General features: G+C 47.0%; 1 protein-coding gene across 12 annotated transcripts in view; it reads left to right on the top strand.

Moving 5' to 3' along the window:
- AGAP1 (ArfGAP with GTPase domain, ankyrin repeat and PH domain 1) overlaps nucleotides 1-26513 on the top strand; it is a 513101-nt gene that overhangs the window by 371169 nt on the left and 115419 nt on the right. For 9 of the 12 annotated variants that reach the window (XM_033111679.1, XM_033111676.1, XM_033111678.1 and 6 more), the window contains one exon: nucleotides 24613-24774. The exons of the other annotated variants lie outside the window; for them this stretch is intronic. In XM_033111679.1, coding sequence (XP_032967570.1) covers nucleotides 24613-24774 — 162 coding nt within the window. The remainder of the gene's footprint in view (nucleotides 1-24612; nucleotides 24775-26513) is intronic. 12 annotated transcript variants of the gene reach the window in all.

The following is a 26513-nucleotide window of genomic DNA, read 5'->3' as shown; positions in this document are numbered from 1 at the left end:
CAAGACCCAGCCATCCTGGCCCCTGATGTTTCTTTGGTCACCCCCTTGTCCAGTCTCCCTCTCCTTGGCTCCAGTTCTGGCGAGTCGTCCACGTCCCTCGGGGCTCAGCTCCTGCGTGTCCACATTGTCCCAGGTGGCCGATCCACTTCCCCTCCTACCCACTTCCCAAGGCATCCTGTCCTGCGTGCTTTGATTGAGATCTGGCTCGTTTGTCTCCTACCCAATCAGAAATGGTCACCCCGCCGCCTCTCTCGGTCCCATTACTGTGTTGTTTTGCCTGAAGTTGTCCTGTCTTGTTTTCTTGTGGGTCTTTACCAGAACACCCCCAAAGAGGAATGGGCCACGTGGTGACAGGGTGGCACGGTGGTTTTGCAAAATGAGCCCCAAGGCCCCTGCCAGTTTTACGTGATAAAATTCTTTAAATTTTGAAGATCAAGTTTTGGGTTTTTTGTTTTTAAATAAAATGCTTTGCGTGGTGCTCCAGGAGCTGCTTCCTGACGTACCTGGTGCCCCTTGTTAGAGCAGAGTGTGTCGCTGACAATGTCTACAGTCAGTTTCTGACAGTCGCCAGGGACCATCCGAAGCACGTTGTACATGTTCTTTTTTATAATGGTAAATAGAGTTCCAAACTGAGTGCCCTGCCTTCAATGATCTCAACCCATTTCAGAATCATAAGTAAAACCGGTGCTAAATTAAGTAGGGGAGATCTAATTAGGAGCATTGCACGGCTTTATTTCATATTTAACTCTTTACTCCACAAACGTTTCTTGACCACTTACTGTGTTACCCACTGCCTGGCCGTGGAGCAGAGATCAAACCAGAATCCCCAGGACTCTGGAGGGGGAGCCGGTGACAGACAAATGATCACCAAGTAACCGAACTGAAATGTGCTTGTTAAGTGAGGAGACGTAAAAAGAGGGGAAAGTGTGGCTGAGATGTCCGGTTTGTGTTCCGATCGAGTCCTGCGTGAATGTGGGAATTACTGAGCGTTCAGCTGAGACTTTTATAAAAACAGTTTATCCATTCATTCACTCACTCACTCACTCGCCAAGTTCCTAGGGAGCACTTCATCAGGTGTACTCGTGCCCTGGGTTTGCAAGTGGCCCCAGGTAAGACAGCTCTGGGTTAACTGGGCCTTAAATGCCGTCAGAACTCAGCAGGCCGGAGGACGTGGCCATCCCATGCAGAGGCCGGGAGCGGCAGGACTCATCCAGGGAGCTCTGTGGGTGGGTAACAAGGAGAAATAGCTGGAGGCCAGGCATGAGGCAGGAAGGGAGGGTTCACGCCAGATCCGGAAGGATGAGAGAGAGGACCCTGGAAAGCTTTGGACTGGAGCCTGGGCAGGAGGGTGCCTTATGGCTTTCTGGGAGGAGAGTGATATGGTACAAGGTAACTCTTGAGTCAGCGTGGGCTGTCATCTAATGTATAGAAGCGATGCAGAGGTGGGCTAGGAGAGAGTAGCGTGGTCCCCTCCCACGCATGAATCTCCAGGAAGTTTTGAGGGGATCTTTTTTGGGGATGGGCGGAGGGGTTGGTCCCTACAGTTTTAATTGAAAACTGTCAATTTTAGTGTTTGTTTATTTGTTTTTAAGATAGAAAGCACCATTTACTACCCCACATCAAACACCTGCATCAAATCACATAGAGGTGGCGGAGTATAAAAAGATTTGTCAAAAAGATATGATGTTTCTCCAACTGGAAAGAAAATTTCAAGTGACCTTTTGTATTTGTAACATTAAACCATCTTATTTTATAACTGTCTATTTTTAAGTAACATAGGACTTTTTCTCATGGTTTAATGCCACTCTTGGTCCAGGAAATATTTACTTTGTATTTCTGTGCTTTGCTCAGGCCCTCGACCTAGGGATCAAGTAGCTTTAGGAACTTCATCGCACTGTCTCCCTGGTGACTTTGTCAATTATAAAATACAATTTGGTCAGATCTTTTCAGTCCCTCCCTGGCTTCCTATTACAGAATTTATAAATACATGCAAAAAGAGAAAGGCCTAAAGGGCCTTAAAATTTGGGGGAACCAAGAAGAAAGGAGTGGAAGTAATGGTGGTGGAGGAATGGCTCTTAAAATGCAAGTAGTTGTAAGATGGTTAAAAAGATGGATGGATGGTGGATGGATGGATATAGCTATGTATTTGTTGATCAAGGTCATTCTCAAACCCTCTGTATTTTCTTCATTAGTATTTATATATTGCATTGGTTTTGCATTCTTAAGCTTCTTTCCATGAATATATCTTTCATTACATCTTTGCTTTATTATCTGACAGATAAGATTATTAACAGAAAGCGATATTAATATTAATTATACAATGATACTAAAAATTTTATATCAGGGGAAACCGATGGTTATTTTAAATGACTTAAAATTTTACTCTTTTATATGAAGAAACATTTAAACATATTTAGTTATAAATGCTATTTTAATTGCTACATTATTTCTGCAGTGGGATTTTAAAATCTTACTACATTTGCAGGACAGTGTTTCTATGTATATTTCAGAGTCTCTTAAAATATACACTTATTTACAGGAAAACAATTATTACATTTAAAGCACATTTCGGGGGCTTAATATTACTATTGATGAATACATTGTACAGTTCCCACACCTGACCTTTCCGTCAGGTTGGAGTTCAAGAAGTCATCTCTAATACTTGCTCTCTGCAGCATTAGGTCAAGTTAGCTTTATCAGTTACCTTTCCGATGGGCACTCCATTTTTCTTAGTGTTTGTAAATAAGTAGTCCCAAGCTGGACTCTGAAATTATAACTGAGATAAGCATTGCCCCTTTTGAAATATTTTCCAGGTATAATACAGAGAACAGAATTGCTTCGCGTATTTCAGAATTTTAAGCATAATTGTCCAAGGTTGGAAACTCGATTTTCAACCAGCTGTGGACCCTTCCGTCATTTCACATCCCGATTTGCATTCATGTGAAACGTGAAATAAGCTTCTTTGCTCCCCAAAACGGCACCTCAGTAATCTTCTGTCTGACTGTCACTTTCCTTTGACATCAGAATCCGGGAAAGCCAGGTCTAGAAAGCACCACTCACCGTGCTTTCACTCGATGCGAGATGCTTTTATGGTGGGGGTACAGAGGGAAATTGAAGTCTGGGGGCACGTCAGGCCCCATCAATCAGAAGCAGTGGCAGCGCCAACGAGACACACGGGTCAGGCCCCCAGATAAGATTTGTAAGGCTGTGCATCCATCCAGGCCACACTCTCTGGAAAAATTACCGTCACGTGATACCGTCTGAAGCAGTAAAGGTTTGGGTTCTTCCTGGAGCCAGCAACATCTGGCTGTCACACACGCCCGTCATCTGGGTGCTGTGGCAAGTCTGTGCACCCACGTGTCAGCAGTCAAATCCCACGATGCAAGTTCCCAGACAATTCATTTTTTTAAAAAAGGAAAGTATTTGTCCTTTCAAACCATATTCCTTTTTTCCTTAAAAGTGTGTTAATTATGCTCTTTTTCAGTTTTGAAATTCTTTTCACTTCTAGAAGTGGGGGTCATAAATGTACTGGTGTAAAGGTGCTACCAGGAAATGGATGTGGCATCCATCACGTGGCTAGAACGCAATGTGGCGTTGGCGTCAGTCGTGCATATTTCGTCCTGTTTTAGTAAGCCTACCTTCTTCCTGCTAGCAAGTGGCTTAACTACCACTTCCCTTCCTTAATTTTTGCAATAATAACTTTGCATTTTTCCCTGATTATAAAACACTGCCTTTTAGGAAAATTAAAAATGCAGAGAAGCTTTTTGCTTTCAAAAAAGCTCATACACTGAGGTTTTAGTTCGGGGTGTATATACCCTCCAGTTCATGCGTCTGTGTTCTTACTTATTTCCAAAAATTGGATTATGTCATAACTGGCTTTCTGTTAATATGCTGTTTCCAATGTATCTGAAAACAGCTCAGAAATTGGAAACAACCTTGATGATCAGCAGGAGAGGATTAGTTAAATAATTTATGGTAAACCCCTCCCAGGGGTGCCGTGTAGCCATTAGAAGGTTGCTTTCTATGTAATCACGTAGTAAGATAAGATGTAAATACTAGATGTTATTGTCCTGTGAACCTGCTTCGGCATCACTTTCAGCTGATCCCACCCCAGACATGGCCCTCCCACCCCGGGCCTTGCACGTGCTGTGTCGGGGAGCCACTCCCCATACACATGAGCGTTCTGTGACCACAGCCCTCTACACCGCTTGGCTTTCTCCACACCACTTACCACCTTCCAACCACCTCTGTAATCTACTCATTGATTGTATTATCTGTTATCTTCCCCAAATAGACGTTCAGTTTCTTAAGGGTGAGGACTCCGGTCTCTGTTCCCAAGGCCTAGAACAGGGTCTGCCTCAGCAGTACTGCCCTGAGAACGGCCCCTCCGGTTTTATTTGAAGAGCTGAATGTCCTTATGTAGCAAGTCCTGGCTTGGATGAAGCACCTGGTCCGTAAGCTCAGTGAGGAGCTCCTCTTATCCTTATTTTAAATGCCAGAACTGAGTCTTAGAGAATGAGTCACTTGCGCAAGGTCGCACAGCTGGCCCGGTTCCGCTGTGTGACGCACAGATGGAAACCCAAATCATGGGCTGGACTGGGGTGCCTGTGTACCCACCTGCACACGTGTGTGCGTGGAAGTCACGTGGATGGAAGCGGGGGAAGAGACACAGGTTTTAACTGGTTTTACCTGGTTCAGCAATGAATACATGTTATTCATGAAAAGATGTTTCTAACATAAACTTATTTTCAAAAATGGATTCTGTAGTTAGAAAGAAGCCAAATTAAGCAGTGAATACTTGAGAATTTCCACTTGCACTTCGCAGCAGACATGGTCAGTTTGAAACTTTCATTTATCAAGAAAGGAAGGACACGGAGTCTTCGTGGTGAAAGAAAGTGGACCTCGCCTGGCAGTGACAGAGCCCGGAGGAGCCAAGAAGAGCAAAGGGGGTGTTTGCGGCTCTGGGAGAGACCAGTGTCTGACCAGAGTCAGGATGCCCGGGTCCCTGTCCCCGTTCTGCCACCTGCCACACAATGACGAACCTTTCAGAGGTGCAGCAAGTCCCAGCTCCTTCCGAGCACCAGGCAGAACCACGCAGAAGCTCAGCAGGGCCTGTCCCATCTCTGGCACAGCAGACTTCGCTCCGGGAGAAAGTGGCATTTCTCACAAGCGAGAGGTGTGGGCAGCCGGTGGATCACAGGGTCACAACTGGAGTTTCATTGCACTGCGTGTGTTATAATGCTAACAGCCGGCGGTGTCCTCGGCTGCCTGACTGGCCCAGCCCCTCTCCCCGCCCCTGCAAGCACAGTTAGAAGGACCAGTATTTGGGAGCGGTACCAGAAGTGAGGTCAGATACAGGCAGACCCCCACCTCCATATATAATTTCATTGTTAAATTTTCCTGGAAACGTATCCAAGTTGAATTTGTAAGAATTGTAGCTATCACACTTGAAAGGAGAGTGGGGGCTGGGCTGTGCTTTTCCGGAGAGCTAGTAATGCTACGAAATTCCTAACTGTGCCTCATTTCAGCCTCCTCGTCTGCTCTGTCTCCATGTCATCGTTCTGTTCTTTCTTCACTGTTGCCCAGATCGGCTGCGCTGCCCGAGTATCCCGGGCTGTTCGGCTCGGCCACTGCGAGCATGCCCGCAGAATTCCATTCTGGTGCCCACTTTGCACATGAAGCTTTTCAGCACCATGCACTTTTCACTCATAGCGCACCTTCTTTCTTCCGTTTTCCACTCATCCTCAAGATATAAGAGCCAAGTCCATCATTTAGTTGCTGCAGCTGCTTACACCCCCGGCAGAGCTGAGCTAGCCAGGCCACGCTGTGTGTCCCTGGCCTGTTGGCTGTTCTTGTCCCCCAGACGACTGCCGTCCCAAGGTCAGGGTCTCATTCGTGCAGAAGGGGAAGGTCTGCCGGGAGAGGCAGAGACACCTCCCTCACCTGTGAAGAGTCCTGAGCTCAAAATTGGAAAATGAACGGGAATTTCATGGAGGAGATTAGATACACCTGTTTCTTCCTTTTGTGAACCAGAGCCAGGGCGTTCAGGGGACACTACAGATGGCAGGGAAGCTGCTCCCTGCAGCCCTTCCCTGCTGGGAACTGCAGAGTGAGGTGTTTGCTGGATGCCGTGGAAAACGGGGTGCGTGTGAGTGTCTGACCGGGGTTACAGCCCCCGGCAGCCTGGAAGGCCCTCCCTCCTGATGGGGACTCAGAGTTTCCTCCACCCCAGCAGGTGATGGGGTCCCCAAAACGCAGGACACAGCCATCAGTGGGACGTGACAGGGTGTGTGACGGGAGCAGTCGGCAAGAGTGTGTTCTAGATAGCATTACGGATGGATGGCAGCGGAAAGCTTCTGCAGGAATGGGGGGAGAAGAGAAAAAGAAATGTATTCCTGAGGGACGGGGGCTGGCAGGGCGCAGGGGGGTTGGGAGGCCCCCATCCTGGTTGTGGAGGCTGCTGGGCAGTCGTTTCTTTTAACCTCACCCCAGGGGATAGAGGGCACAGTCGGGAAGAATGGGACTGAGGGATGCTTTGATGAATAGCAGGCTGCAGATTCCACTTCTGGGCTGGGCTGTTACACCGGCCACTGACCCTTCCGTCAGCCACAGGGGGCTGGGTTCCTGCTTAAGGAAAAAGAGAAAAATGTCAGTTACTTTGTTTGGGAACACAATCTTATCTTTCATTTATGTTACAGTAGTTTCCCCAAAGATCCACCATAGTATCTGATTGAACTATATTGACAAAATTTTAGCCATGATAAAGAAAACGCTTTCAATTCCAAGCAAATACAACTCAGGGTCGCTGCGCACTTTATTTTATTGTATTTTATTGTATTATTGTATTTTTTGCCAGGACAAAGCCCAAATTCCAAGATCGTGGTACAAGTAATATGATAAAACTGTTGTGGTACAAAGGAAGTCAGTTCCTTTTTTAAAAGAATGTTCCAGAATGAATGCTGAATTATTCATTGCTTTTTGTCCGAAGTAAGTTTAATTTTCGTTTTTAAACACCATCATTAATTTTAGAGATTACACTATGAATGATTTCTCATTCAGAAAAATGGTAAGACGAAATCAGAGCTACTCCTTTGGCCAATATTATTAAACTATTGGAAAAAGCGATACTTTAATCAGCATTTCAGAGATGAAATGATGTTTGGTCTACGGTTTTGAATGAAGATATTATCCGTGGTGTCTTTATGGGGGTATTGGTGGAGACAGTTACCTCAGGTATAATATTTGACAGATTTTCAGGCAAGTTAAAATGACCTGTCATGTTACAAACTTTTCTGGCATTTACCAGACCCAGGTGTGTGTTTTCATTTGAGACTGGCATGAGACTGACATGAGATTCTGCAGCACAGAACACTTTCGGTCAGGTTTTCAGAGTGGCTCTTCCATTTTCATGAAACTTCTTACTTGAGTCAAGCTTAATCGTCCTAATTATGGCACTTCTTGAAACTTGGTTCCTTCTGTCAGTTCTGGAAATGACTGCAGTGTGGGACTAAGATCGTAATGACCGTGTGGTAATAGTTATGCTGGGGAACGGGCCCAAAGTGGGATCGTCCCACAAAGCAGCCCAGTGTCCCCCTAATTGAGGTGCTTCATCTAAGTAGGTTAGATGGAGCTTTTGATTCTCCTGGATACCACCCACAGGAATCACTCGTGTGTGCCAGGGCAAAACCAACAATATCCCCACCCCCAGGGCTTTGCATGCGTCCCACCACGCCAGCCTGCCAGTCCCTTCATGCACAGGGTGGTTTTCATGCCCTCAGAACTCAGAGTTAGCTAAATGTCGGCAACTGTCAGCCTCCTCTGAAAGAAGGAGAAGTCTTAACTACAGATTTTGGGTGGAAACAAAACAGTTCACTCTGATCTACTCATTGGCCATCTGATTTGGGGAACCTGCTGTCATTCTGCCTGCCACATATTTGTGACGTGGTAGATATTTCAAATACAGTGTTTTAATAGTGTCGTCAAGGGTCGAAGGTCGTTGGAATCTTCCCATGAATGCCACACCACACTGAGTCCAACCGTCAGTGCGCAGACAACCTTCACGTGTCGACCTCTGCACTCCAGTGGGTGTGCTGCAGCAGCGCTCACGGCCACCACGTGGGGACACGCGTGGGTTGATCACGTCTGGTTTTCAGGCAGGGGAAGTTAGAGGTTCACCCCGGCCTTAGAATCTGCGTGAAATGTGTAGCACAGTCATTAGTCATTAACAGCAGTTCATGAAAAATCTCGAACAGCAGGAAACAGAAGTACTCTTTGCAGGGGCTGTTAAGGAAGCCATCCCCCACTTTGAAAAACATGCGTAGGCCGAAACCTCACATTTAAGTGTGGGGGCTTTTTTTCTATATTCTTATCAAAAATGTTTATTTTCTTGAAAGGTTATGCAGGTATAAAACAGGTGGCCAAGGCAGCTCAGGATGCCACTTTAGGTAAATGTATTTCGAGCACCTCTCGTGACTTTAATATACACTTACAATTGGATTGGTCTGTTGGGTTTTCACACTGTTAATTGTGTCTGTGTTTTAAACCCGAAATACAAACTTTCTCTTTTGTTTGCTGCTCTTTCCCCAGACCCCAAAGCAGTGCTGGGTAGTTTGTCCGGTGCGTGCACTCGCACACCTGCCCACACTCCCTGGGAGTGTACTGCAGGTCCTGCTCCTGAGTGATGAGCTTCGTCCCCGTGGGCCTGAGTGGTTGCCAGCCCCTCTGTTCAGTTCCAGGGCTTTCTGTGCGAGACCACTGTGGGTGGATCACCCAGCCCTGCAAAGCTTCCCCGTGGTGCAGGGACTCAGGGCGTCCCACCCCTAACCTGACAGCCACTGACTGGGGCGATTGTTAGGACCCAGGTGTGGCGGAAAGGAGTGGCGTTCCTGAGACCTGGGGGCCCCTCTTTCAAGTGACCGGGCCTTCTGTTTGAGGCACCTGATACCACAGGCTGTCGCTCGCTTCTCTGACTGTGGCGTGCCACCCACATGAGTAACGGCTTGGGAACTACAAGGGACCCCTTTCATAAGCAGACCTCCTGTCCCGTGGCTTAGGAGAGACTAGTGAAATTACACAGAACCAGAAGTTTTTCCAGTATTAAATGTTCACAAGATATTATTTCTATGACCTTGCAAATTAGCATTTGATTTCATCCAAAAAAAAAAAAAACCACTGTTGACTTCCAACATAACAAAAGATCATATGTGATGCCTAAGGGAAAGTAAGATCTTTTTAAAAAGAAGATATAATTTATCATCTTCATGTGGTAATTTATTCTCCCAAGTGCCCCAAACTGTGAGGATATTTAATACAGATGTTTTTTAAAGCTGGTATTTAAATAATATTTAAAACCTCCATTAGGTCTTATATATACTCATACATTGTAGATATACTGACTTTTTGTTTCCTGACAGTCAACAGTTCTACTCAAATTTATGTTATTTCCTTTGTGCTGCAGTTTGTATCTTGGAAGATTCTTTACTGGAAAGACCTTTTTACCGAGCACCTGTCTTGGTGCTTGGTGCCTACTGGCCACTGGGCACACGTAATAAATAACCTTACAAATCGAAGGGGCGCTGCCGCATAAGGGAAACCTCCCCGAACCAATCACGGCGCTCAGAAGGTCCGGTGTGGCGGCAGCTGAGAGAGCGGCGGCCTCCTTAGCGGCCCGGAGGATGTCTCAGTGCAGGTTCTCGGGCCCTGCTGTCCCCACCACTGCAGGCATGCCAAGCAGGCTGTCAGTTGGCACCGTCATTTGTCCAGCTTTAATCGTGGCACATAGAGATTTCCCAAAATCCTCTCTAACAGTTATCAAAACTTTTTCCTTTAAATTTAGAATCCTTTGTATCAGTAATGTATGCTTTGGTGGTGTAGTTCTGTGTTGAGAGTCTTTCGTTTTAATTTACTGGATGATTATTGTTTTAAACGACTCGATCGCTCTTTGCTTCCGTGTTCACATGGTTTTCAGGATTAAGGGAGGCTCCAAGCCTGCGGTGACCCCCATCCCCACTCAGGTTCCCCCTCCGCCCTCTGTGCTTCAGGTCTAGACCCCAGCACTTACCATCATCCCTCTGATATGTGTGTGCATGTGTGTGAATATTTGTGTGGGAATGTGTATATGTGTGTGTTAGAGTCTATGTGATGTGAGTGGATGAGCCTGAGTGTGTGCATATCTATTGATAATACCTCCTCTCCTGAGTATAAGCCATGTAGGACAGGAGCTGGGTTCTGTTTACTTCCGTTGTTACAAGTGTAGAAGAGAGCCTGACGCTGGTGCCTGGGTGTGTGTGTCCATCGTTTGCCGGACGGTTGGTCTAGCCCTGCACCGAGCCCACGGTTGAAGGACTGTGTAGCATTGCAGCCTCGCGGCTTGGTGTGGGGCGTGAGAGGAAGGGGGAGGAAGCAGGGTGGCCCAGGGCGGCGGCCTGTGCCCTGAGAGGGTGGAGTTGCTGTTGACCAAGATGGAGAGGAGAGCAGGTGTTCAGGAGGGCTCTTCTGCCCATTTACCTGTGAAGAAATGGAGGCTAAAAGAGATGAATTATCCAGGGTCGCGTAGGCGGCTGGCCAGGCTGGGATTTTGAGCTTCCCTTCCAATTCCGCAGCTGGGCTGGTTCCTCTTCACGGAGCGCGTTGTGTAGTTCCCTCCCCTGCCCTCACTGTGCTGTCCTTTGGTGCCACTTGATGTGGCCGTGCTGGGGACGGGCCACTTCTGCATTAGGCAGCCGTAATGGAGGAGCTGAGATTGCAGTCAGCCAGCCGTCTACAGGCTTCAAGGACCTGACGGCAGGATGCCCTCATGCATGCTGGTGGGAGAAGCACAGAACTTCCAGAAGCAGTTGAGCAGCATGTATCCAGTGCCCCACAAATACTCATTTTCTTGGACTCACACCTTGAAAGCGGCCCTTATGTAACAATTCCAAATATTAAAAAGCGTTCAAAGGTATTCATTTAAGGTCAAAAATTTGAAATCCATCTGAACAGTAGGGAAATAAGCCAACTAAGGTGTATTATGATGTCAAAGAAAAATGTATTAAGTACCGTGTTGACATGTAACCTTAGGTCAGTGAGTCAAAATCAAATTACCTCCCTTTTTGTGGGTTTCTGTATATCAGGTTTTCTTAAAGCTGGGGACACCATTGCTCTCCTTTTTCAAACCACATGATGTCGGTAGATTAGGAACAGGGACATGCGATGAAGAAGCAGCCTTGTTTTGGTGTTTCTTTACATTGAGCAGAATTGTGCACTTTAAATATATGAAGTGGAGTATGTTATGTTTTATCTCACACAAAATATTCAGGACCCTGGACAGAGCCCTCGGTGGCCTTGGCCTGACTGAACAGGACACTTTGTGTTGTGGTCAGTAATTTGACTCCATGCGACTTGTAATACAAACAGCTAAGTTTCTAAAGACAGGAAATGTACGTTATCAACGAGGGATCATACATTTAATGAACGTCTCTGTTTAATTGAGTTTTCTTCTAGACACGCTCAGTCTTTCCCCAGCCTGCTCAGCCAGAGGAGCTCCCACGTGAAACAGAATCCCTTTGTAATTTCGCAGCTGTAAGCACCAAACTTGAGAAATGGTTGTGGCTGATTATGTAAAAAGAGATGAGGCTGGAGAGAAACAGGAATCTCTTGAAATGGTTTAATTTCCACCGCACAGTCCTGCTCAGAATGCCTTTACATTTTTCGGAGTACACCAGATTAATTTACACTGTGTGCAGCTGGCATGCAGTTAAAATTCAACCAGAGAACAATTTGATTTTTGACCCTTAAATATAAAATCTGACTTGCATTCCCTTACATGTTCCGCCCTGGCATGTTCCCACATGGACTTCCTCGGGTTTCTGCCTCACTGGACCACTGCACATTCTTTATTTCACCCCCCGAAATCAGATGACGGTATTTGGTGTGAGCTGGCCGTCGGGCATGAGGAAAAACCTAAGGAATTTGAGGGTGCCTGCCGTAACGGGTGCCAAAGGAGAGGTGACAAGGTGATGGCAGGGACAAAGACAGTGTGTGTGCCAGGAGGTGGGCGAGCACAGGCGTGAGACTTGGGAGGGAGGGGACATGAAGAAACTTGAGAGGAACGCAGGCATGTGCTCTGCTCTGTCGGACGGGGAGGAGGCTGGGACATCTCCCTCAGCAGGCAGAAGATTCCAGGGCCTGCCATCGGTCTGAAGCACTGAACCAGGTCCCGGCCGGCGGCTGGAGGCCCAGGCAGCCACATCAGTCCCCTCAAACTCAGCTCTGTGGCCCAAGTCTTGCGAGTGGCCTTCAGCTCTGGGTTCTGAGTGTCCCAGGCCCCTCCTGACTCTCCACTCTGACACCAGCACTGCCTCTCGCTGGACTGTCCAGCTGACTCTTTTGTCTTCTCATTTGATTGCTTTCTGGTGTTAAACACAATGACCACTCTAGTTTTTTCTGTTTTAAAAAACAGCTTCATTGAGATAAAACTCACGTAACGTACACTTCACCTGTTTAAAGTGTACAATGCAATAGATTTTTAGTGGGTTCACAGATACGGGCAGCCATCGCCACAGTGGGTTTTAAAGCCCTCTCACTGCCGCAGAAAGAAACCCTGCACCCTAACCAGTGACCAGCATTTGTGCCGGTTTCTTTCCGAGGCTTTGTCAAACAGACTCCGCAAGGGCTTCACTTAAATGAAGGTCGGATTCCCTAAATTTCAGTTTCTTCAGCTTCATTTATGGAAGTGCCTTATCGCCCGCGTAGGACATGCTTCTCCCTAGATTTCTCTCTCTCCGTCTCCCCCTCCTATTGTGTCCCTTTCCTCCCCACTTTTGTAACTCAGCCTAACACTGTGTTGTCGCTTCCTTTCCCCCAACACCTGTCATCTTCCCTGACCCCCCATGGTGTGCCCGCTGCCCCGTCTTCTGACACCGTGTACCTCTGCGTGAGCGCCGTGACAATGTGCCGTCTCTGAACATGTTCACAGATGGGGATGCAAGTCGTCCTCCCCGCTGAACGCGGCCGTCAAAAGGACTGTGGGAAGGGGCGAGGTTTTGAACTTGGCTTCACACTCGCCTTCTAAGGGAGGCCGGGGTGTTGTGATTTCCTTGGATGGCAGAGGTGGCCTGTCCTTTATTTACCAGCCTGCACGTCTCTCTCGGCTTCAGAAGGAACAGAGCCCGCGTTAAAGATCCAAATTAGCTTTGTATTGTTGGCCTTGTCTCAGAGGAAGCGGGTTTTAATTTGCCAGAGCCTGCAATAAAAGACTTCATCTTGAGTTTCTAGAAGGTCTTAGCCTTCGACCGATCGCCCACCCCCACCCCAGCACTGACAAGTAGAGCTCTCTTTGATCATCTTGAATTCTTTTAATACAAAAAACAAAAAAGATTTTTGGTGATGCGTTGTTCCCAATACTGATAAATGAGTGAGTTCGCGTACGTGTGAAGGAGAGGAGAGCTAATAATCCACACACCTTGCCCCGTTTTCTTCTTCTTTTTTACAGACATGCACACTTCTTGTGCCCGTGCATTTTAAAGCGTTTTGTATCTTTAATCGACACATAGGAAATGCGCAGTCGGCCAGCCCTCGGGGCCGTTAGCAAGCTCCTCCCGACCCTGTGAATAGTTCCCGGCAGCCAATCCTTGGTGCCCTTCTCCAGATCAAGCCCACGAAGGAAGAGTGGTGGCAGGCATTTTTCCAGAGGGCCCACGGCTCCCTGAGATCGACTCCACATCTGGGGAAGGGCCTGACCTGGCCTTGGTGGGGACCAGGGACATGCGCTGGGAAGGCCACTGGCCGTGGTGACGGCGCTCATTGTTGTCGCCGCCATGTGCAGTGGCAGGGACGGTGCAGGAGGGTACCCCCCCCCCCCGCAGACACATTTCTAGGCCATGGGAACCGCAGGCTCGCAGCCCGTCTGTGTGAGTGTGAGCCGGGCGGTCAAAGCGGAGCACACACCTGGCCGTGACAGCCGAGGGCCGAGGCTCGCACCCTGCTACAGTTCATCGAAAATGGCCCCGCTAATGATCGGCTGGGCAGATAATCGGAGGAGAGTTAATTGTAAGGTTCGATATGGCATCTTGTCAGCAGAGATAAGTTGTCACGTTTTCCACTTGAGCTGAAACTAAATGATTGTAAAATAAGTTATGAGTGTCCTTGGGCCTGTCTGCCGGAATGATAGCTGAGAATCCATCGCTGGCCCATCAGTCTGGAGCAGGCTGCCTGATATTTATGCGAACGGAGTGTTATTTTATCCCCCTCTAGTCATGCTTGTCAGCTCCCCGAGTGAAGAGCGAAACTGCTTCTTTGACTCATACTTCACGTCCCGAAGCTCGGAGAGACTGCAGAGTCTTAGCGTTATTGCTCAGATTATATATTTTTTGGGGTGTGCGTTGAACATTGATGCCCGATTGGGAAGAACTAATGGCCGACACTGAACGTACAGGATGGCGGTGGACCAGCCCCCCCGGCTCAGTGCCACGCACGCGGCTCGGGGACTCCGCCGTGTGTGTGTTCGTTCGTGTCCCCCACCCCCAGAGCCGCTTTAGACGTGGAGTAATGAGGCGCCTGCTTTTTTAATCTGGCATGCCTTCTTTCTCCTCGCCTCTCTCCTCCCACTTTTAATGCTGTCGACAGTTGTCGTCTGTCGCAGGGCCCGGTAATTGATACAAAATAAAATGCATTATTTGTATGCAGTCAGGAGGCGCGGGCGGCGTTCCCAGGGCTGTGGCTAGACCTCATTTACAGTGTGTGAGGCTGGGCTTCCGGGGCCTCTTCACTTTGAGGGATACCTTGTCAGGCAGGAGGAACTGTCACCGCGTGGACGCCTTGTGCGTCTGGATGGCTCATATGTTAAACCAGGGGCGTGTTAAACATCTGTTCTTGGAAGGAAGTTCTGAAGACCTGGCAGCCAGGGCCGTTAGCATCCCGGCCCCAGGACTGGGGCCCAGGTCACTAGAAACCGTGGCTTTCTCCGCATGAGCCCTGGTCCTGTCTGGTCGCCCCCGGCTGCCCTCCCTGCCAGACCACCGCCCTCGCCACGGCCGCCCTGATCACAGGCCCTACCCCTCCTCGATCTGCCGTAATTTGCCTCCACGATCACCTTCTCTGGGCTGTGGTTGTATAATAGTTGTGCTCCTGGAACGTGGAGCCCCCTCTGGGTGACTCCTGCTCCCCACCCCCCCGCCCCAAGCATCTGTGTTTCCTAGGTGCCCACCCCTCCCTTAGCCTGACCACCGTGAATGCCCTACTCTAAGTGGTCCCCGGTCTGTAGGGTGGAGCGCTGATGTGGATGGCAGAAGACAGTGGGAAGAGGCTCCACCCTCACCCGCAAGCTGCCCGGGAAAGTCAGTTCCCCTCTTGTTGTGTCTACATGAGGCCCCAGGTGGTTTTTCTCGGCGCCCACCTTGGGGGACCTCGGCCCTGTGAGCAGCAAATGAGACAATGGACGTTTCCTCCGTGGACCCCAGGGTGCTTTGCACACATCAGTTATGTTATTCACGTTCCTCCTTGTCTGAGAAGGAATGACGGGGCTTCACATGCTGCTTTCTGTTTTCATTATTGTGATTAGTTCTTGTTATATGACAACCCCATGTCATCCTAAAGCCCCCTCCCTCCAGTCACAGAACGGGGCTCCTGTTTTCCTGTTCTCTTCCTCCCCCAACCCCACTCCTGGGCCTACTCGGTGGTACCTTTGCCTCCCTGTCAGTCCTGTTCTCTGGGTCCTGACGGCCCAGCCAGCGGTCCCAGACTCACACCCTTGTTTCTTAGGGGAGCCTGCAGGGTGGCCAGCGTGGCCCGGCCGTCAGACACTCCCTCACCGACTTTCCCCTGCAGGCAGCTCTCTCACATGCATTCACGGCCATGCAGTGGACGTGTTTACCGTAATAAGGCTCCCCGTCTTCATCGTCTGTTCGAGAAAGACAGTCCATCAGGACATCAAGCACGAGCTTAGCCAGGCGTTCTTTCCCGGGGGCTCCGTGCACACGGGGTCTCGCCTTTGTTCTTTGAGGCATCCCAGGTCCCTGGACAGAGCTGGCTCAGGAGAGCATGTTCGTGAGGCGTGCGTGGTAACTATAAGGTGTGTTTTACGGGCGATGCTTCTGCAATGTAAACAGACTTCATTCCTGGCCTTGGTGGTTCACCAAAACTAGATTGCGCACGGAGGGCAACTTACACAACGGTGGTTTGACTGCAGCATGCGTGTGGTCAGCTTGACCGTCACGCCGTTGGTAGTTCTTCTGTATTAGCCACCGAAAAGCAGCCCGTCCACATGTGTGAGCACCTCTCGAAGAGAGGTCAACTCCTCATAGAACTTAGTTGTACAAATACACACAGAACACCCATTATCCCCCCGGAAGTGTTTCAGGCTGTGTCCTGGTGGAGGCCCCGCCTCCGTCAGGCTCACGCTTTCATGGGAAAGGTGTCCAGGAAACCAGGAAACAGACGCACAGGTGCGGTGGTGTCACCAAGTAGTGAGTGCCACCTCGAACATAAAGGCGTGGGGAGCTTCTTTGGGGCTCCCCCCACACCTCTCCGACCCTGCTTCCTGGCTTCCCTTGTACCCGACCAGCATGAAGCCTCAGCACGGCAGAGGGGGAGGGGTGATCCCTGTGGCCTGCCCCTGAGGCTGACTCCTTCCCGTCGGGCCCGACCCATGGATGACGGATGACAGATGACGCTGTGGGGACGCTGGCGTCCTCAGCAAGGGCTTGTCAGCGGCCGGTGAGATCTGAGTGGACAGGAGCGGGGTCAGGTGTGGACAGCCGTGAGCAGGCACAGGTGATAATACAGCAGGTTAGATGCGGCCAGAGGGTGTCAGTGCTGGAGGCAAAGTCCCTGTGTGAGCAAGAAGGGGCGGGATGGTGGGGGCAGGGTGAGGGATGCCCCACAGCTCCTGAGGCAGGGGGACCAGGGACAGGAGGGGGGTGCCGTCTTCTGACGACTGCTTTTACTGTTTTGCTCTTTGTTTTCAGTGATATGGGAAGTGAGGTCCTCGTGGGGTGGGGGAGGTGTGGGATGTTTGAGGAGCGTAGGAGTGGACTTAGTCCATCACGTGGTAGGTTGAAGGGCCGGCCAGAACTACTTCCTTCATTTGTTTGTCTTGTTCTTTTGTTTTCAGTTTTATATACCACATGTCAGTAAAATCATACAGTTCTCTTCTTTTTCTGTCTGATTTGTTTCGCTTGGCATCATAATCTCAAGATCCATCCATGTTGTCACAAATGTTCCTATATCATCTTTCCTTACCGCCGAATAGTATTCCATTGTGTATATATACCACAACTTCTTTATCCATTCATCTATCGAAGGACATTTGGGTTGTTTCCATGTCTTGGCCACCGTAAACAAAGCTGCAATGAACATTGGAGCACACGTGTCTTTATGGATAAATGTTTTCAGATTTTTGGGGTAGATACCCAGGAGAGGGATTGCTGGGTCATATGGTAATTCTATTCGTAATTTTTTGAGGAACCTCCACACTGCCTTCCATAACGGCTGCATCAGTCTGCTTTCCCACCAACAGTGTATGAGGGTTCCTTTTTCTCCACAGCCTCTCCAACACTTGTTACTATTTGTCTTGTTGATGATAGCCATTCTGACTGGGGTGAGGTGATACCTCATTATGGTTTTTATTTGCATTTCTCTGATGATTAGTGATGTTGAGCATTTTTTTCATATGTGTATTTGCCATTTGTATGTCCTCTTTGGAGAAATATCTCTTTAGGTCCTCTGTCCATTTTTCAGTTGGGTTGTTTGGTTTTTTGTTGTTGAATTGTATGAGTTCCTTGTATATTACATTTTGGATATTAGCCCCTTATCAGAGGCACAGTTTGCAAAAATCTTTTCCCATTTCAGTTGGTTTCCTCTTTCTTTTGTCAATGGTTTCTTTTGCTGTGCAGAAGCTTTTAAGTTTGATATAGTCCCATTCATTTATTTTAGCTTTTACTTCCATTGCCTTTGGAGTCAAATTCATAAAATGCTCTTTGAGCCCAAGGTCCGTAAGTTTAGTACCTATGTTTTCTTCTATGCAGTTTATTGTTTCACGTCTTATGCTTAGGTCTTTGATCCATCTTGAATTAATTTTTGGTATGTGGTGACAGATAGCAGTCCAGTTGCATTCTTTTGCACGTGGCTTTCCAATTCTCCCAGAACCATTTATTGAAGAGGCTGTTTTTTCTCCATTGTATGTTTTTTGCTTCTTTGTCAAAAATTACCTGTCCGTATTTATGTGGGTTTATTTCTGGGTTCTCAATTCTATCCCATTGGTGTGTGTGTGTGTGTGTGTGTGTGTGTGTGTGTGTGTGTGTGTGTGTGTGTTTCTGTCAATACCATGCTGTTTTGATTATTGTTGCCCTGCAGTACAAACTAAAGTCAAGGAGTATGATACCTTCAGCATTGTTCTTTTTTCTTAGGATTGCTTTGGCTATTCAGGGTCTTTTGTGGTTCCATACAAATTCATTGTTTGTTCTATTTCTTTAAAAAATGCCATTGGGATTTTGATGGGGATTGTCTTAAATCTGTATGTCGCTTTGGGTAATATGGCCATTTTAACTATGTTGATTCTTCCAATCCATGAGCACGGAATGTCTTTCCATATCTTTGTGTCTTCTTCAGTTTCTTTTAAAAATGTCTTACAGTTTTCAGCATATAGGTCTTTCACATCTTTGGTTAAGTTTATTCCTAGATATTTTATTCTTTTTGTTGCAATTGCAAAAGGATTTTTTTTTTAATTTCTTTTTCTGAGATTTCATCGTTAGTATATTAGGAATGCAATGGACTTTTGTATGTTGATTTTGTAGCCGGCAACTTTACTGTATTCATTTATTGTTTCTAATAGCTTTTTGGTGGAGTCTTTAGGGCTTTCTATATATATATAGCATCATGTCATCTGCAGAGAGTGACAATTTAACTTCTTCATTCCCAATTTGGATGCCTTTTATTTCTTTCTCTTGCCTGATTGCTCTGGCGAGGACTTCCAACAGTATGTTGAAAAGCAGAGGTGCTAGGAGACAGCGCTGTCGTGTTCCTGAACGTAGAACAAAGGGCTTCAGTTTTTCAACGTTAGTTATGATGTTAGCTGAAGGTTTGTCGCACAACAAAAAGACAAAGAAACAATGGAGACACAGTCTTACCAGAAAATCAAAGATAGAATGATAGGAAATCTTCACATATCAATAATCACCCTAAATGTGAATGTACTGAACTCACCAATAAAAAGGCACAGAGTAGCAGATTGGATCAAAAAACTAAACCCAACCATCCAAGAGACACATCTCAGCTACAAGGACAAACATAGACTCAAAGTGAAAGAGTGGAAATTGACACTCCAAGCAAATGGTATCCAGAGAAAATCAGGTGTAGCCATACTGATATCAGATAAAACAGACATCAGGATAAAAAAGTTAACAGGAGACAAAGAAGGACATTTCGTAATGATAACGGGGACTATACAATAAGAAGACATAACAGTCATCAATATGTATACCCCCAATCAGGGAGCACCAAAATATACCAAGCAACTACTAACAGAACTAAAGGGAGAAATTTACCAAAACAAAATTATACTAGGGGACTTAAATACATCATTGACAGCTATGGATAGATCATCCAAACAGAAAATAAATAATGAAATAGCAGCCCTAAATGACACATTAGATGAAATGGACGTAATTGACATATATAGAGCACTTCATCCTAGAACATCAGACTATATGTTTTTTTCTAGTGTACATGGAACATTCTCAAGGATAGACCATATATTGGGATATAAAACTAGCCTCAGCAAATTTAAGAAGATTGAAATCATACCAAGTATATTTTCTGATCACAAGGCTTTGAAATTGGATATCAACTGCAAAAAGAAAGCAGGAAAAAAACGCAAATATGTGGAGATAAAACGACATACTTTTAAAGAACGACTGGGTCAAAGAAGAAATAAGAGAGATGAAAAGATACATAGAAACAAATGAGAATAAAAATACATTCTACCAAAATTTTTGGGATGCACAAAAGCAGTTTTAAGAGGGAAATCCATATCATTACAGCCTATCTCAAGACACAAAAAAAATCCCAGATAAATAACCTCACATTACACCTTAAAGAACTAGAAAAAGAAGAACAAATGAAACCCAAGGTCAGCAGAAGAAAGGAAATAATCAAAATCAGAGCAGAACTAAATGAAATAGAGAACAAAAAGACAACAGAAAAAAATTAATATGACAAAGAGCTGGTTCTTTGAAAAGCTTAATAAAATTGACAAACCCTTGGCTCGACTCATTAAGATAAAAGGAGAAAAGACACTGATAAAATTAGAAATGAAACAGGGGAAGTTATCATGGATGCCACAGAAATACTAAGGACCATCCAAGAATCCTATGAAGGACTATATGTCACCAAATTCAATAACCTAGAAGAAATGGACAAGTTGTTAGAAACATATAGCCTTCCTAGGCTGAATCACAAAGAATTGGAAAATCTAAACAGACTGATCACCAGTAAGGAAATTGAATCAGTCATCCAAAACCTTACCAAAAGCAAAAGTCCGGGACAAGATGGCTTCACTAGTGAATTCTACAAAACCTTCAAAGAGGATCTAATACATGTCCTACTCAAACTCTTCCAAAAAATTGAAGAAAAGACAGTACTGCCTGACTCATATTATGAGGCCATCATTACCCTGGTAAGGATAACACACACACACAAAAAAAACCTACAGACCAATATCTCTGATGTATACAGATGCAAAAATCCTAAACAAAATTCTAGCAAATCGAATGCAACAATTTATTAAAAAGATTATTCATCATGACCAGGTGGGGTTCATCCCAGGGGCACAAGGATGGTTCAACATATGCAAATCCATCAATGTAATACATCACGTAAACAAAATAAAGGACAAAACTCATATGATTATATCAACTGATGCAGAAAAAGCATTTGACAAGATACAACATCCATTTATGATTAAGACACTTAATAAAATAGGTATAGAAGGAAAATACCTATTCAATACCTTTGTCATTGATTTAGAAGGAGAAATACAAAGCTGCATGCTCACAACAGTCAAGAATAGCTAAGACATTTGTGAAGGATAATAGTGTGGAGACTTGCCCTGCCATAGGAAGTCCCAAGATCACTCAGACAGCCACAGCTTTCCAGACCACATGCTGTTAGAACACAGACTGGAAGAACAGAGGAAAAGAACAGACAGCCGAAATGGAGCCACCCCACATATGGACTGTGTCACGTGTGTATATTCGAAGTACCTTAAAAAGAGTTATTGGCACACACCTTAGAAAAGAACCGCTGGATAATGCAAGGGACTCCAGGGTGTTTTGTTGAAATGGTGCGGCCACTGTGTGCTCAGCGTCGCACAGCTCACCACGGGGGAAATGAGCCCCTTTAGCTGCCCTGGGGAACGGGCGTGATGGTTTAATTCAGATAAGTGACAGAAAACACAAACTTTAGTAGGAGATCCAAGATGAGAAACTTTAGGTTGGGAGAGAGCATTGCAGCTGTGGAGTGACAGAAGGAGTAGACTCATAGGTGGCAGTGAGCGGGTGCATTGCACTGAGTGGATGCCCAGGGGCCAGAGAGGAGTGATAACAAACACACCAGCGTCGCAGAGCAGACGGCAGCCATTCTCCTTGTCTGCCTCCGTGGTTTGAGTTCAGCCCAATGGGAGCAGGTCGGTGCTTGTGAAAACTGTCTTCCCGTGCCCTGTCACCCTCCTGACACGGGGGTCCTTAACACTTAATTGTCCCAGAGGATGGGGTCAGAGGGTGAAGACTTTGGGAACCTGGGCAGGAGATATTTGAAATGAACCAAAATATTCATTGTAAGATTGGTGCATGAAATAACACGGAAAAGCGTTGCTTTAAAGACAGCTAACGGTCTTCGGGTCTCTAGACCCTTTAGCGATGAACCCTCTGAAATTGTATGCAAATATTAAGTAGACTAGCCTTTTTTCCTGGGATACCTACAGCTTAACTGATAGTGGGCTCTCGTATTTCAAAAATATGTGTAAGAAACACTACTATTAGAAGGTCAGTGTCGTACAAAACTGAGACAACTTAAAAGGGGAAAAGCTGGAAGGAGAGGGGCCTCCTGGACTTGGGGCATTGATTAGGACAGGACCGAGGGTGCGCGTGGCTTCGGTGGAGAGCGGGTGGCTCGTTGGAGAGGCTGCGCAAAAAGAGTGACTGTGAAAAAAGACTTACTTAGAACCCTCAAGGCAAGAGCCGTGTTTTAGTTCAGCCTGCATTTCCCGCCCAGAACCAGCCGAGAGGGGACTCAGGGTGCTTCTGCACCTTGGGTCCAGTTACCCAGAGAGGTTTACCAGGTGGGAGGATGGGAGGGTGGGAGTCTGGCAGAAATGAAAAGGTGTCGGTCATTTTCAGGGCAAGGACAATACCTGCGACACCCGCTGTCATAGTTCCTGTAGTTCCTTAAAATGGTTAACAGTATTTCCCCAGCATTTTGTGAGCAAGTGTCTGCGCACGAAGAGTGGACCCCGTTGACACAGTCTCAAGGGTCTCGTGCCATTGGGTGCCACCCAGGTTCTCCTGCAGGAGCTGTGGGCTGGCACCTCACACGCCTCCCCGGCGGGGCTCCAAAGCCTTGCCTCTGCGTGTGATGGGTAGAAGGTGGACCCTTCCCATAATTCCGACATGGCCACGTGATCCCTGGTCTTGGCACATCTAGGAAACTGCATCCTAGGGCATTTTGGGGGAAACATTTGTGTATCTAAAAAGATATCTTAAGTTGTATATTTTTACATTACTCAATGTGTGATAAAATTTTCTAGAACTTCACAAAATGAAAATATTTGAAAGTTTGATTTGAAGTATCTTTATCTTTGAAATCATGTCACCCTTCTCAAAACCATTTCCCGTGGAGTAAAAGCCAGGGTCCTCACAGTGGCCCACAAGCCCCTGCAGCTGAGCCCCTTGCCCTCTCTGATGCCATTCCCTTCGCGTCGCTCCTCTCCTCTGCTGCCTGCTGTCTGTCAGGGGAACACACCGGGCGTGTTTCCATCTTAGGGCCAGGTTCTGGCTTTTCCTCCACCCCCGGTGACCCACCTTCTCACTCGTTTACCACCTTCAAGTTTGGCTCAAATGTCACCCCCTCAACCAGACCTCCCTGACCGCCTGTGTATAATGGCAACCCCCACCCCCACCTCTGCCATCACCTCCCAGCTGCCGGTCGTCCACACGCCCCTTTCCTCGCCTAACACTTAGCACCACCTGATGTACTCTGGGTTGTGGCCCGGCCACAGTGTCAGTGCCACCACGTTGGGCGTCTTGATCCGTTTTTCTCAGTGATGGGTCCCAAGCATCTAGAAAAGGGGCTGGCCCACAGTAGGTGCTCAAAAACATTAATTGAACGAATGAAATATATTGCATTTCTGCCTTTTGAATTACAGAGATGCTGAGTCGTGAAATAAGCACCTAGTAAGACGTTGGAGGTGTTTAGATGGTGTTTCTCCATCACTTTCTCAGTGTCCTCTTTTGTTGAGGTTGAATTACATGTTCATTGCTGGTCTTCTAGCACGACTTTGGTCTTCTCTTTAATAAAGATAAAAATAGACAATAAATTGAGAGTTTCCCGTACAGAGAATTATCACATTTGTGCATTGGTTGTAAAAGTTTATAAACAGCTTCAGAGAATCCAAAGTGGGCAGGTCTGCTATATCGACTTCCAAACGCAATAGGGGGACATTGGTGAGAGAGAGAAATGCGGTGCTGCGTGCCCCTGATAATAAGCTGACGTTCCAGTCACATGGGGTGTTGGGGGAACAGAGAGACAGTCAGGATGACCTTGATTCTGTGTGTGCGCAGAGAACCGCCTCCACTCAAGGTGACACTTGCGTACGTGTTTCTAAGGGTCTTAATTTCCTTCCTAACATATCAAGGTAATTATGGGAAGAGAAAAAGGAGCACGTGGAAAGCATGACCTCCCACTTTCCTTTTCCAGAACGCTAGTCATGCACAGTAGACAACATTTAACTCTCTGCAGTACAAAGAGGATGCAGAAATAAATGGCTGGTTTTGGGTGGCGGGTGGTACATTTTGGGAGCAGGGAACACCGTGATCTATTTTGTCTGCTTTTTGCCTTTTTTTCTTGATATATAATGGACGTACCACACTATAATGGTTTCGGGTGTGTAACACTGATTCGGGGTGTGTGTGTGTGTGTGTGTGTAATGACCACAGGAAGTCTAGCTGACATTCATCACCACACAGTTCTGACATTTTTTTCTTATGATGAGAACTTGTAAAATCTATTCTCTTAGCAACTTTCAAATATACACTGGTATTATAAACTATATATTATGTTACATACGTAACTATATTACGTAGACTGTAACTACAGTGACTATTCTACTTTGTAACTGGAAGTTTGTACCTTTTGAGCACCTTCGTGATCCTTGAGCGCTGGACGCTCTGGGCCTGCCACCCAGCAGTCCCGTACTGCATTCTGTGTGTTACATATCCTGTAGTACATGTATGTTATAGCTCGATAGTATATTGTCTGTGGGTCTTGTCATGATCTTGGAAGAACGTTACTTCAGTACTTTTGCAGAGTCTACTTTTTAAGTGTTAACCTTGCGTTCTTCTGCCTTTTCCGGTCCCATGGCAGACACGGGGCTAGGTGACTCCGTGTGTTCCAGCCCAAGTGTCTCCAGCACCACCAGCCCCAAGCTCGACCCGCCCCCCTCCCCTCACGCCAACAGAAAGAAGCACCGAAGGAAGAAAAGCACCAGCAACTTCAAAGCCGATGGTCTCTCGGGCACCGCCGAAGGTAAGGTTTCCTGGCCTTCAGGGTGAGAGTCTGCGTTTTGGAAAATTAGCTTGTGTTTTTCACACGGGTGAAACCACGCGCCCTTAGTGTGATTCTGTTTCCAACCTTGTCATCACTCATTGATTCTCGAGATGATGATTCCACCAAATCGGTTGTCTTACCTTCGGGTAGAGGGTCCCTGCCCGGCGGGTGGTAACGCTGGCTTCCCCGCCACGGGCCAAGTAGGTTCTTTGGTTTTGCCCTACCTCTGGGGAACCGAATCCACAGTGTCCACTCCAGCTGAGGGTTGCTGTGTTGTATCACCCTAAAAAAGACCGTCGCCTCTCCTGATGTGGGAATCTTCTCTGATACGGGCTGGGCCTAATTCTAATCAGCTGCCTCAGGGCTGGCGTTCAGCGGCCGATGGAGCCCTCCTCCAGCGGCTGTCGCTCTTCCTATTTTGTGGCCCCGTGAATTCTCCAATGCTCACGGCATGTCCAGTCCTTAGTTCTCACTCTGTGATGGCTGGATGTGATCTCTCTCAAGTGGCTCCTTCAACTGGATTTACATTTTTTTTTTTTTTTTATCCTACGGATGCAAATGGAGGTCCGCGCACGCTCGCGGGCACACATCAGTCACGTTAGCAGAGGTGGGATTAATGCCGTTGTAGTAAACAAGGTAAAGAGACACTTCAAAGGGAAGTTAAAACTTCGTTGTGGGACGTGGATTATTATTCGGGAGGCCAACAACAGTAAAAGGGTCTGTTCTCAGCAAGGGCCCCACACACTCAGAACTGCCTTTGGAACTTACATGCTGTTTCTTTCTCGGTTTCCGCCACACTTTTACTACATGTTTGCCTGTTCCAGACTAAGTAGCATTGTTAGATGTGGCCGTGTTGCCAAAGTGGCCTGTTCCGTCCTCGTAGCCAGAGATGAAATAAGGAGAGTTCCTGGTGCGTGTGTGAAAGTGGGGTTTACCGTAATTCTGTGAGTTGGGCCGCCATGTTGTTTCACGTATAATGAACGAAACTGAGGTTCAGAGTGGCAAGCAGTTTGCTGGGGCTCTCACAGTCGCCAAGTAGGGAAGCGACTGGAAGCTCTGCTTCTTCCCCACCCACGTTTCTTATCATTTTACCTCCCATAGGCTTCCTGCTAACAAGTTTAGCCAGTAAAAACCGCTTCTGTCCTGTTATGATAAATGAGAATGAGCCCGTTCTATCAGCAGTGAACAGTAATGACCGTGGATCACAGCACGCAGACAGACACACTGCACATCCCACTGGGACGGATGTGGCCACAGAGGCTGAGCGTTGATGAAACTCCTTCCAGCAAGTGTTCAGGAAAGAGCATGAGCCGTGCACGAGTGGCCACACCCCACCCACCCTGATGCAGGTTTGGGGTAAAAACAGGACGAAGAGGGGCCTGTCACCAGAGTGAGTAACGTGTGTCACACATACCTGGGGGGAGAGTGAGATTTGCTTTAGGGAAGGCCCCCGGCCCATTTCACAGGTAAACAAACATCTTGTGTTTGTCATGCGTTTCCAACCAATGCCTTTCTTCCAAAAGCACCATTTGGCAGAAACTGATTGAGTCCACCTGTAACTACATTGCACCTATCATATCTTACCTTACACATTTTAGTTATCCCACCCACCTGCTGACATGGTGAAAACCGTGTGAATAGATACAGCCTGAAAGTGAGTCAGTAGCGGTGGCGTGTTGAATTAGATAGACTGCTGTTTCAAACCAGTGTCCCAGTCA

Source organism: Rhinolophus ferrumequinum, chromosome 8 (genome assembly GCF_004115265.2).
Source record: "Rhinolophus ferrumequinum isolate MPI-CBG mRhiFer1 chromosome 8, mRhiFer1_v1.p, whole genome shotgun sequence".
In the NCBI taxonomy this organism is placed as follows: Eukaryota; Metazoa; Chordata; class Mammalia; order Chiroptera; family Rhinolophidae; genus Rhinolophus; species Rhinolophus ferrumequinum.
This window is presented reverse-complemented; position numbering and strand designations above follow the sequence as displayed.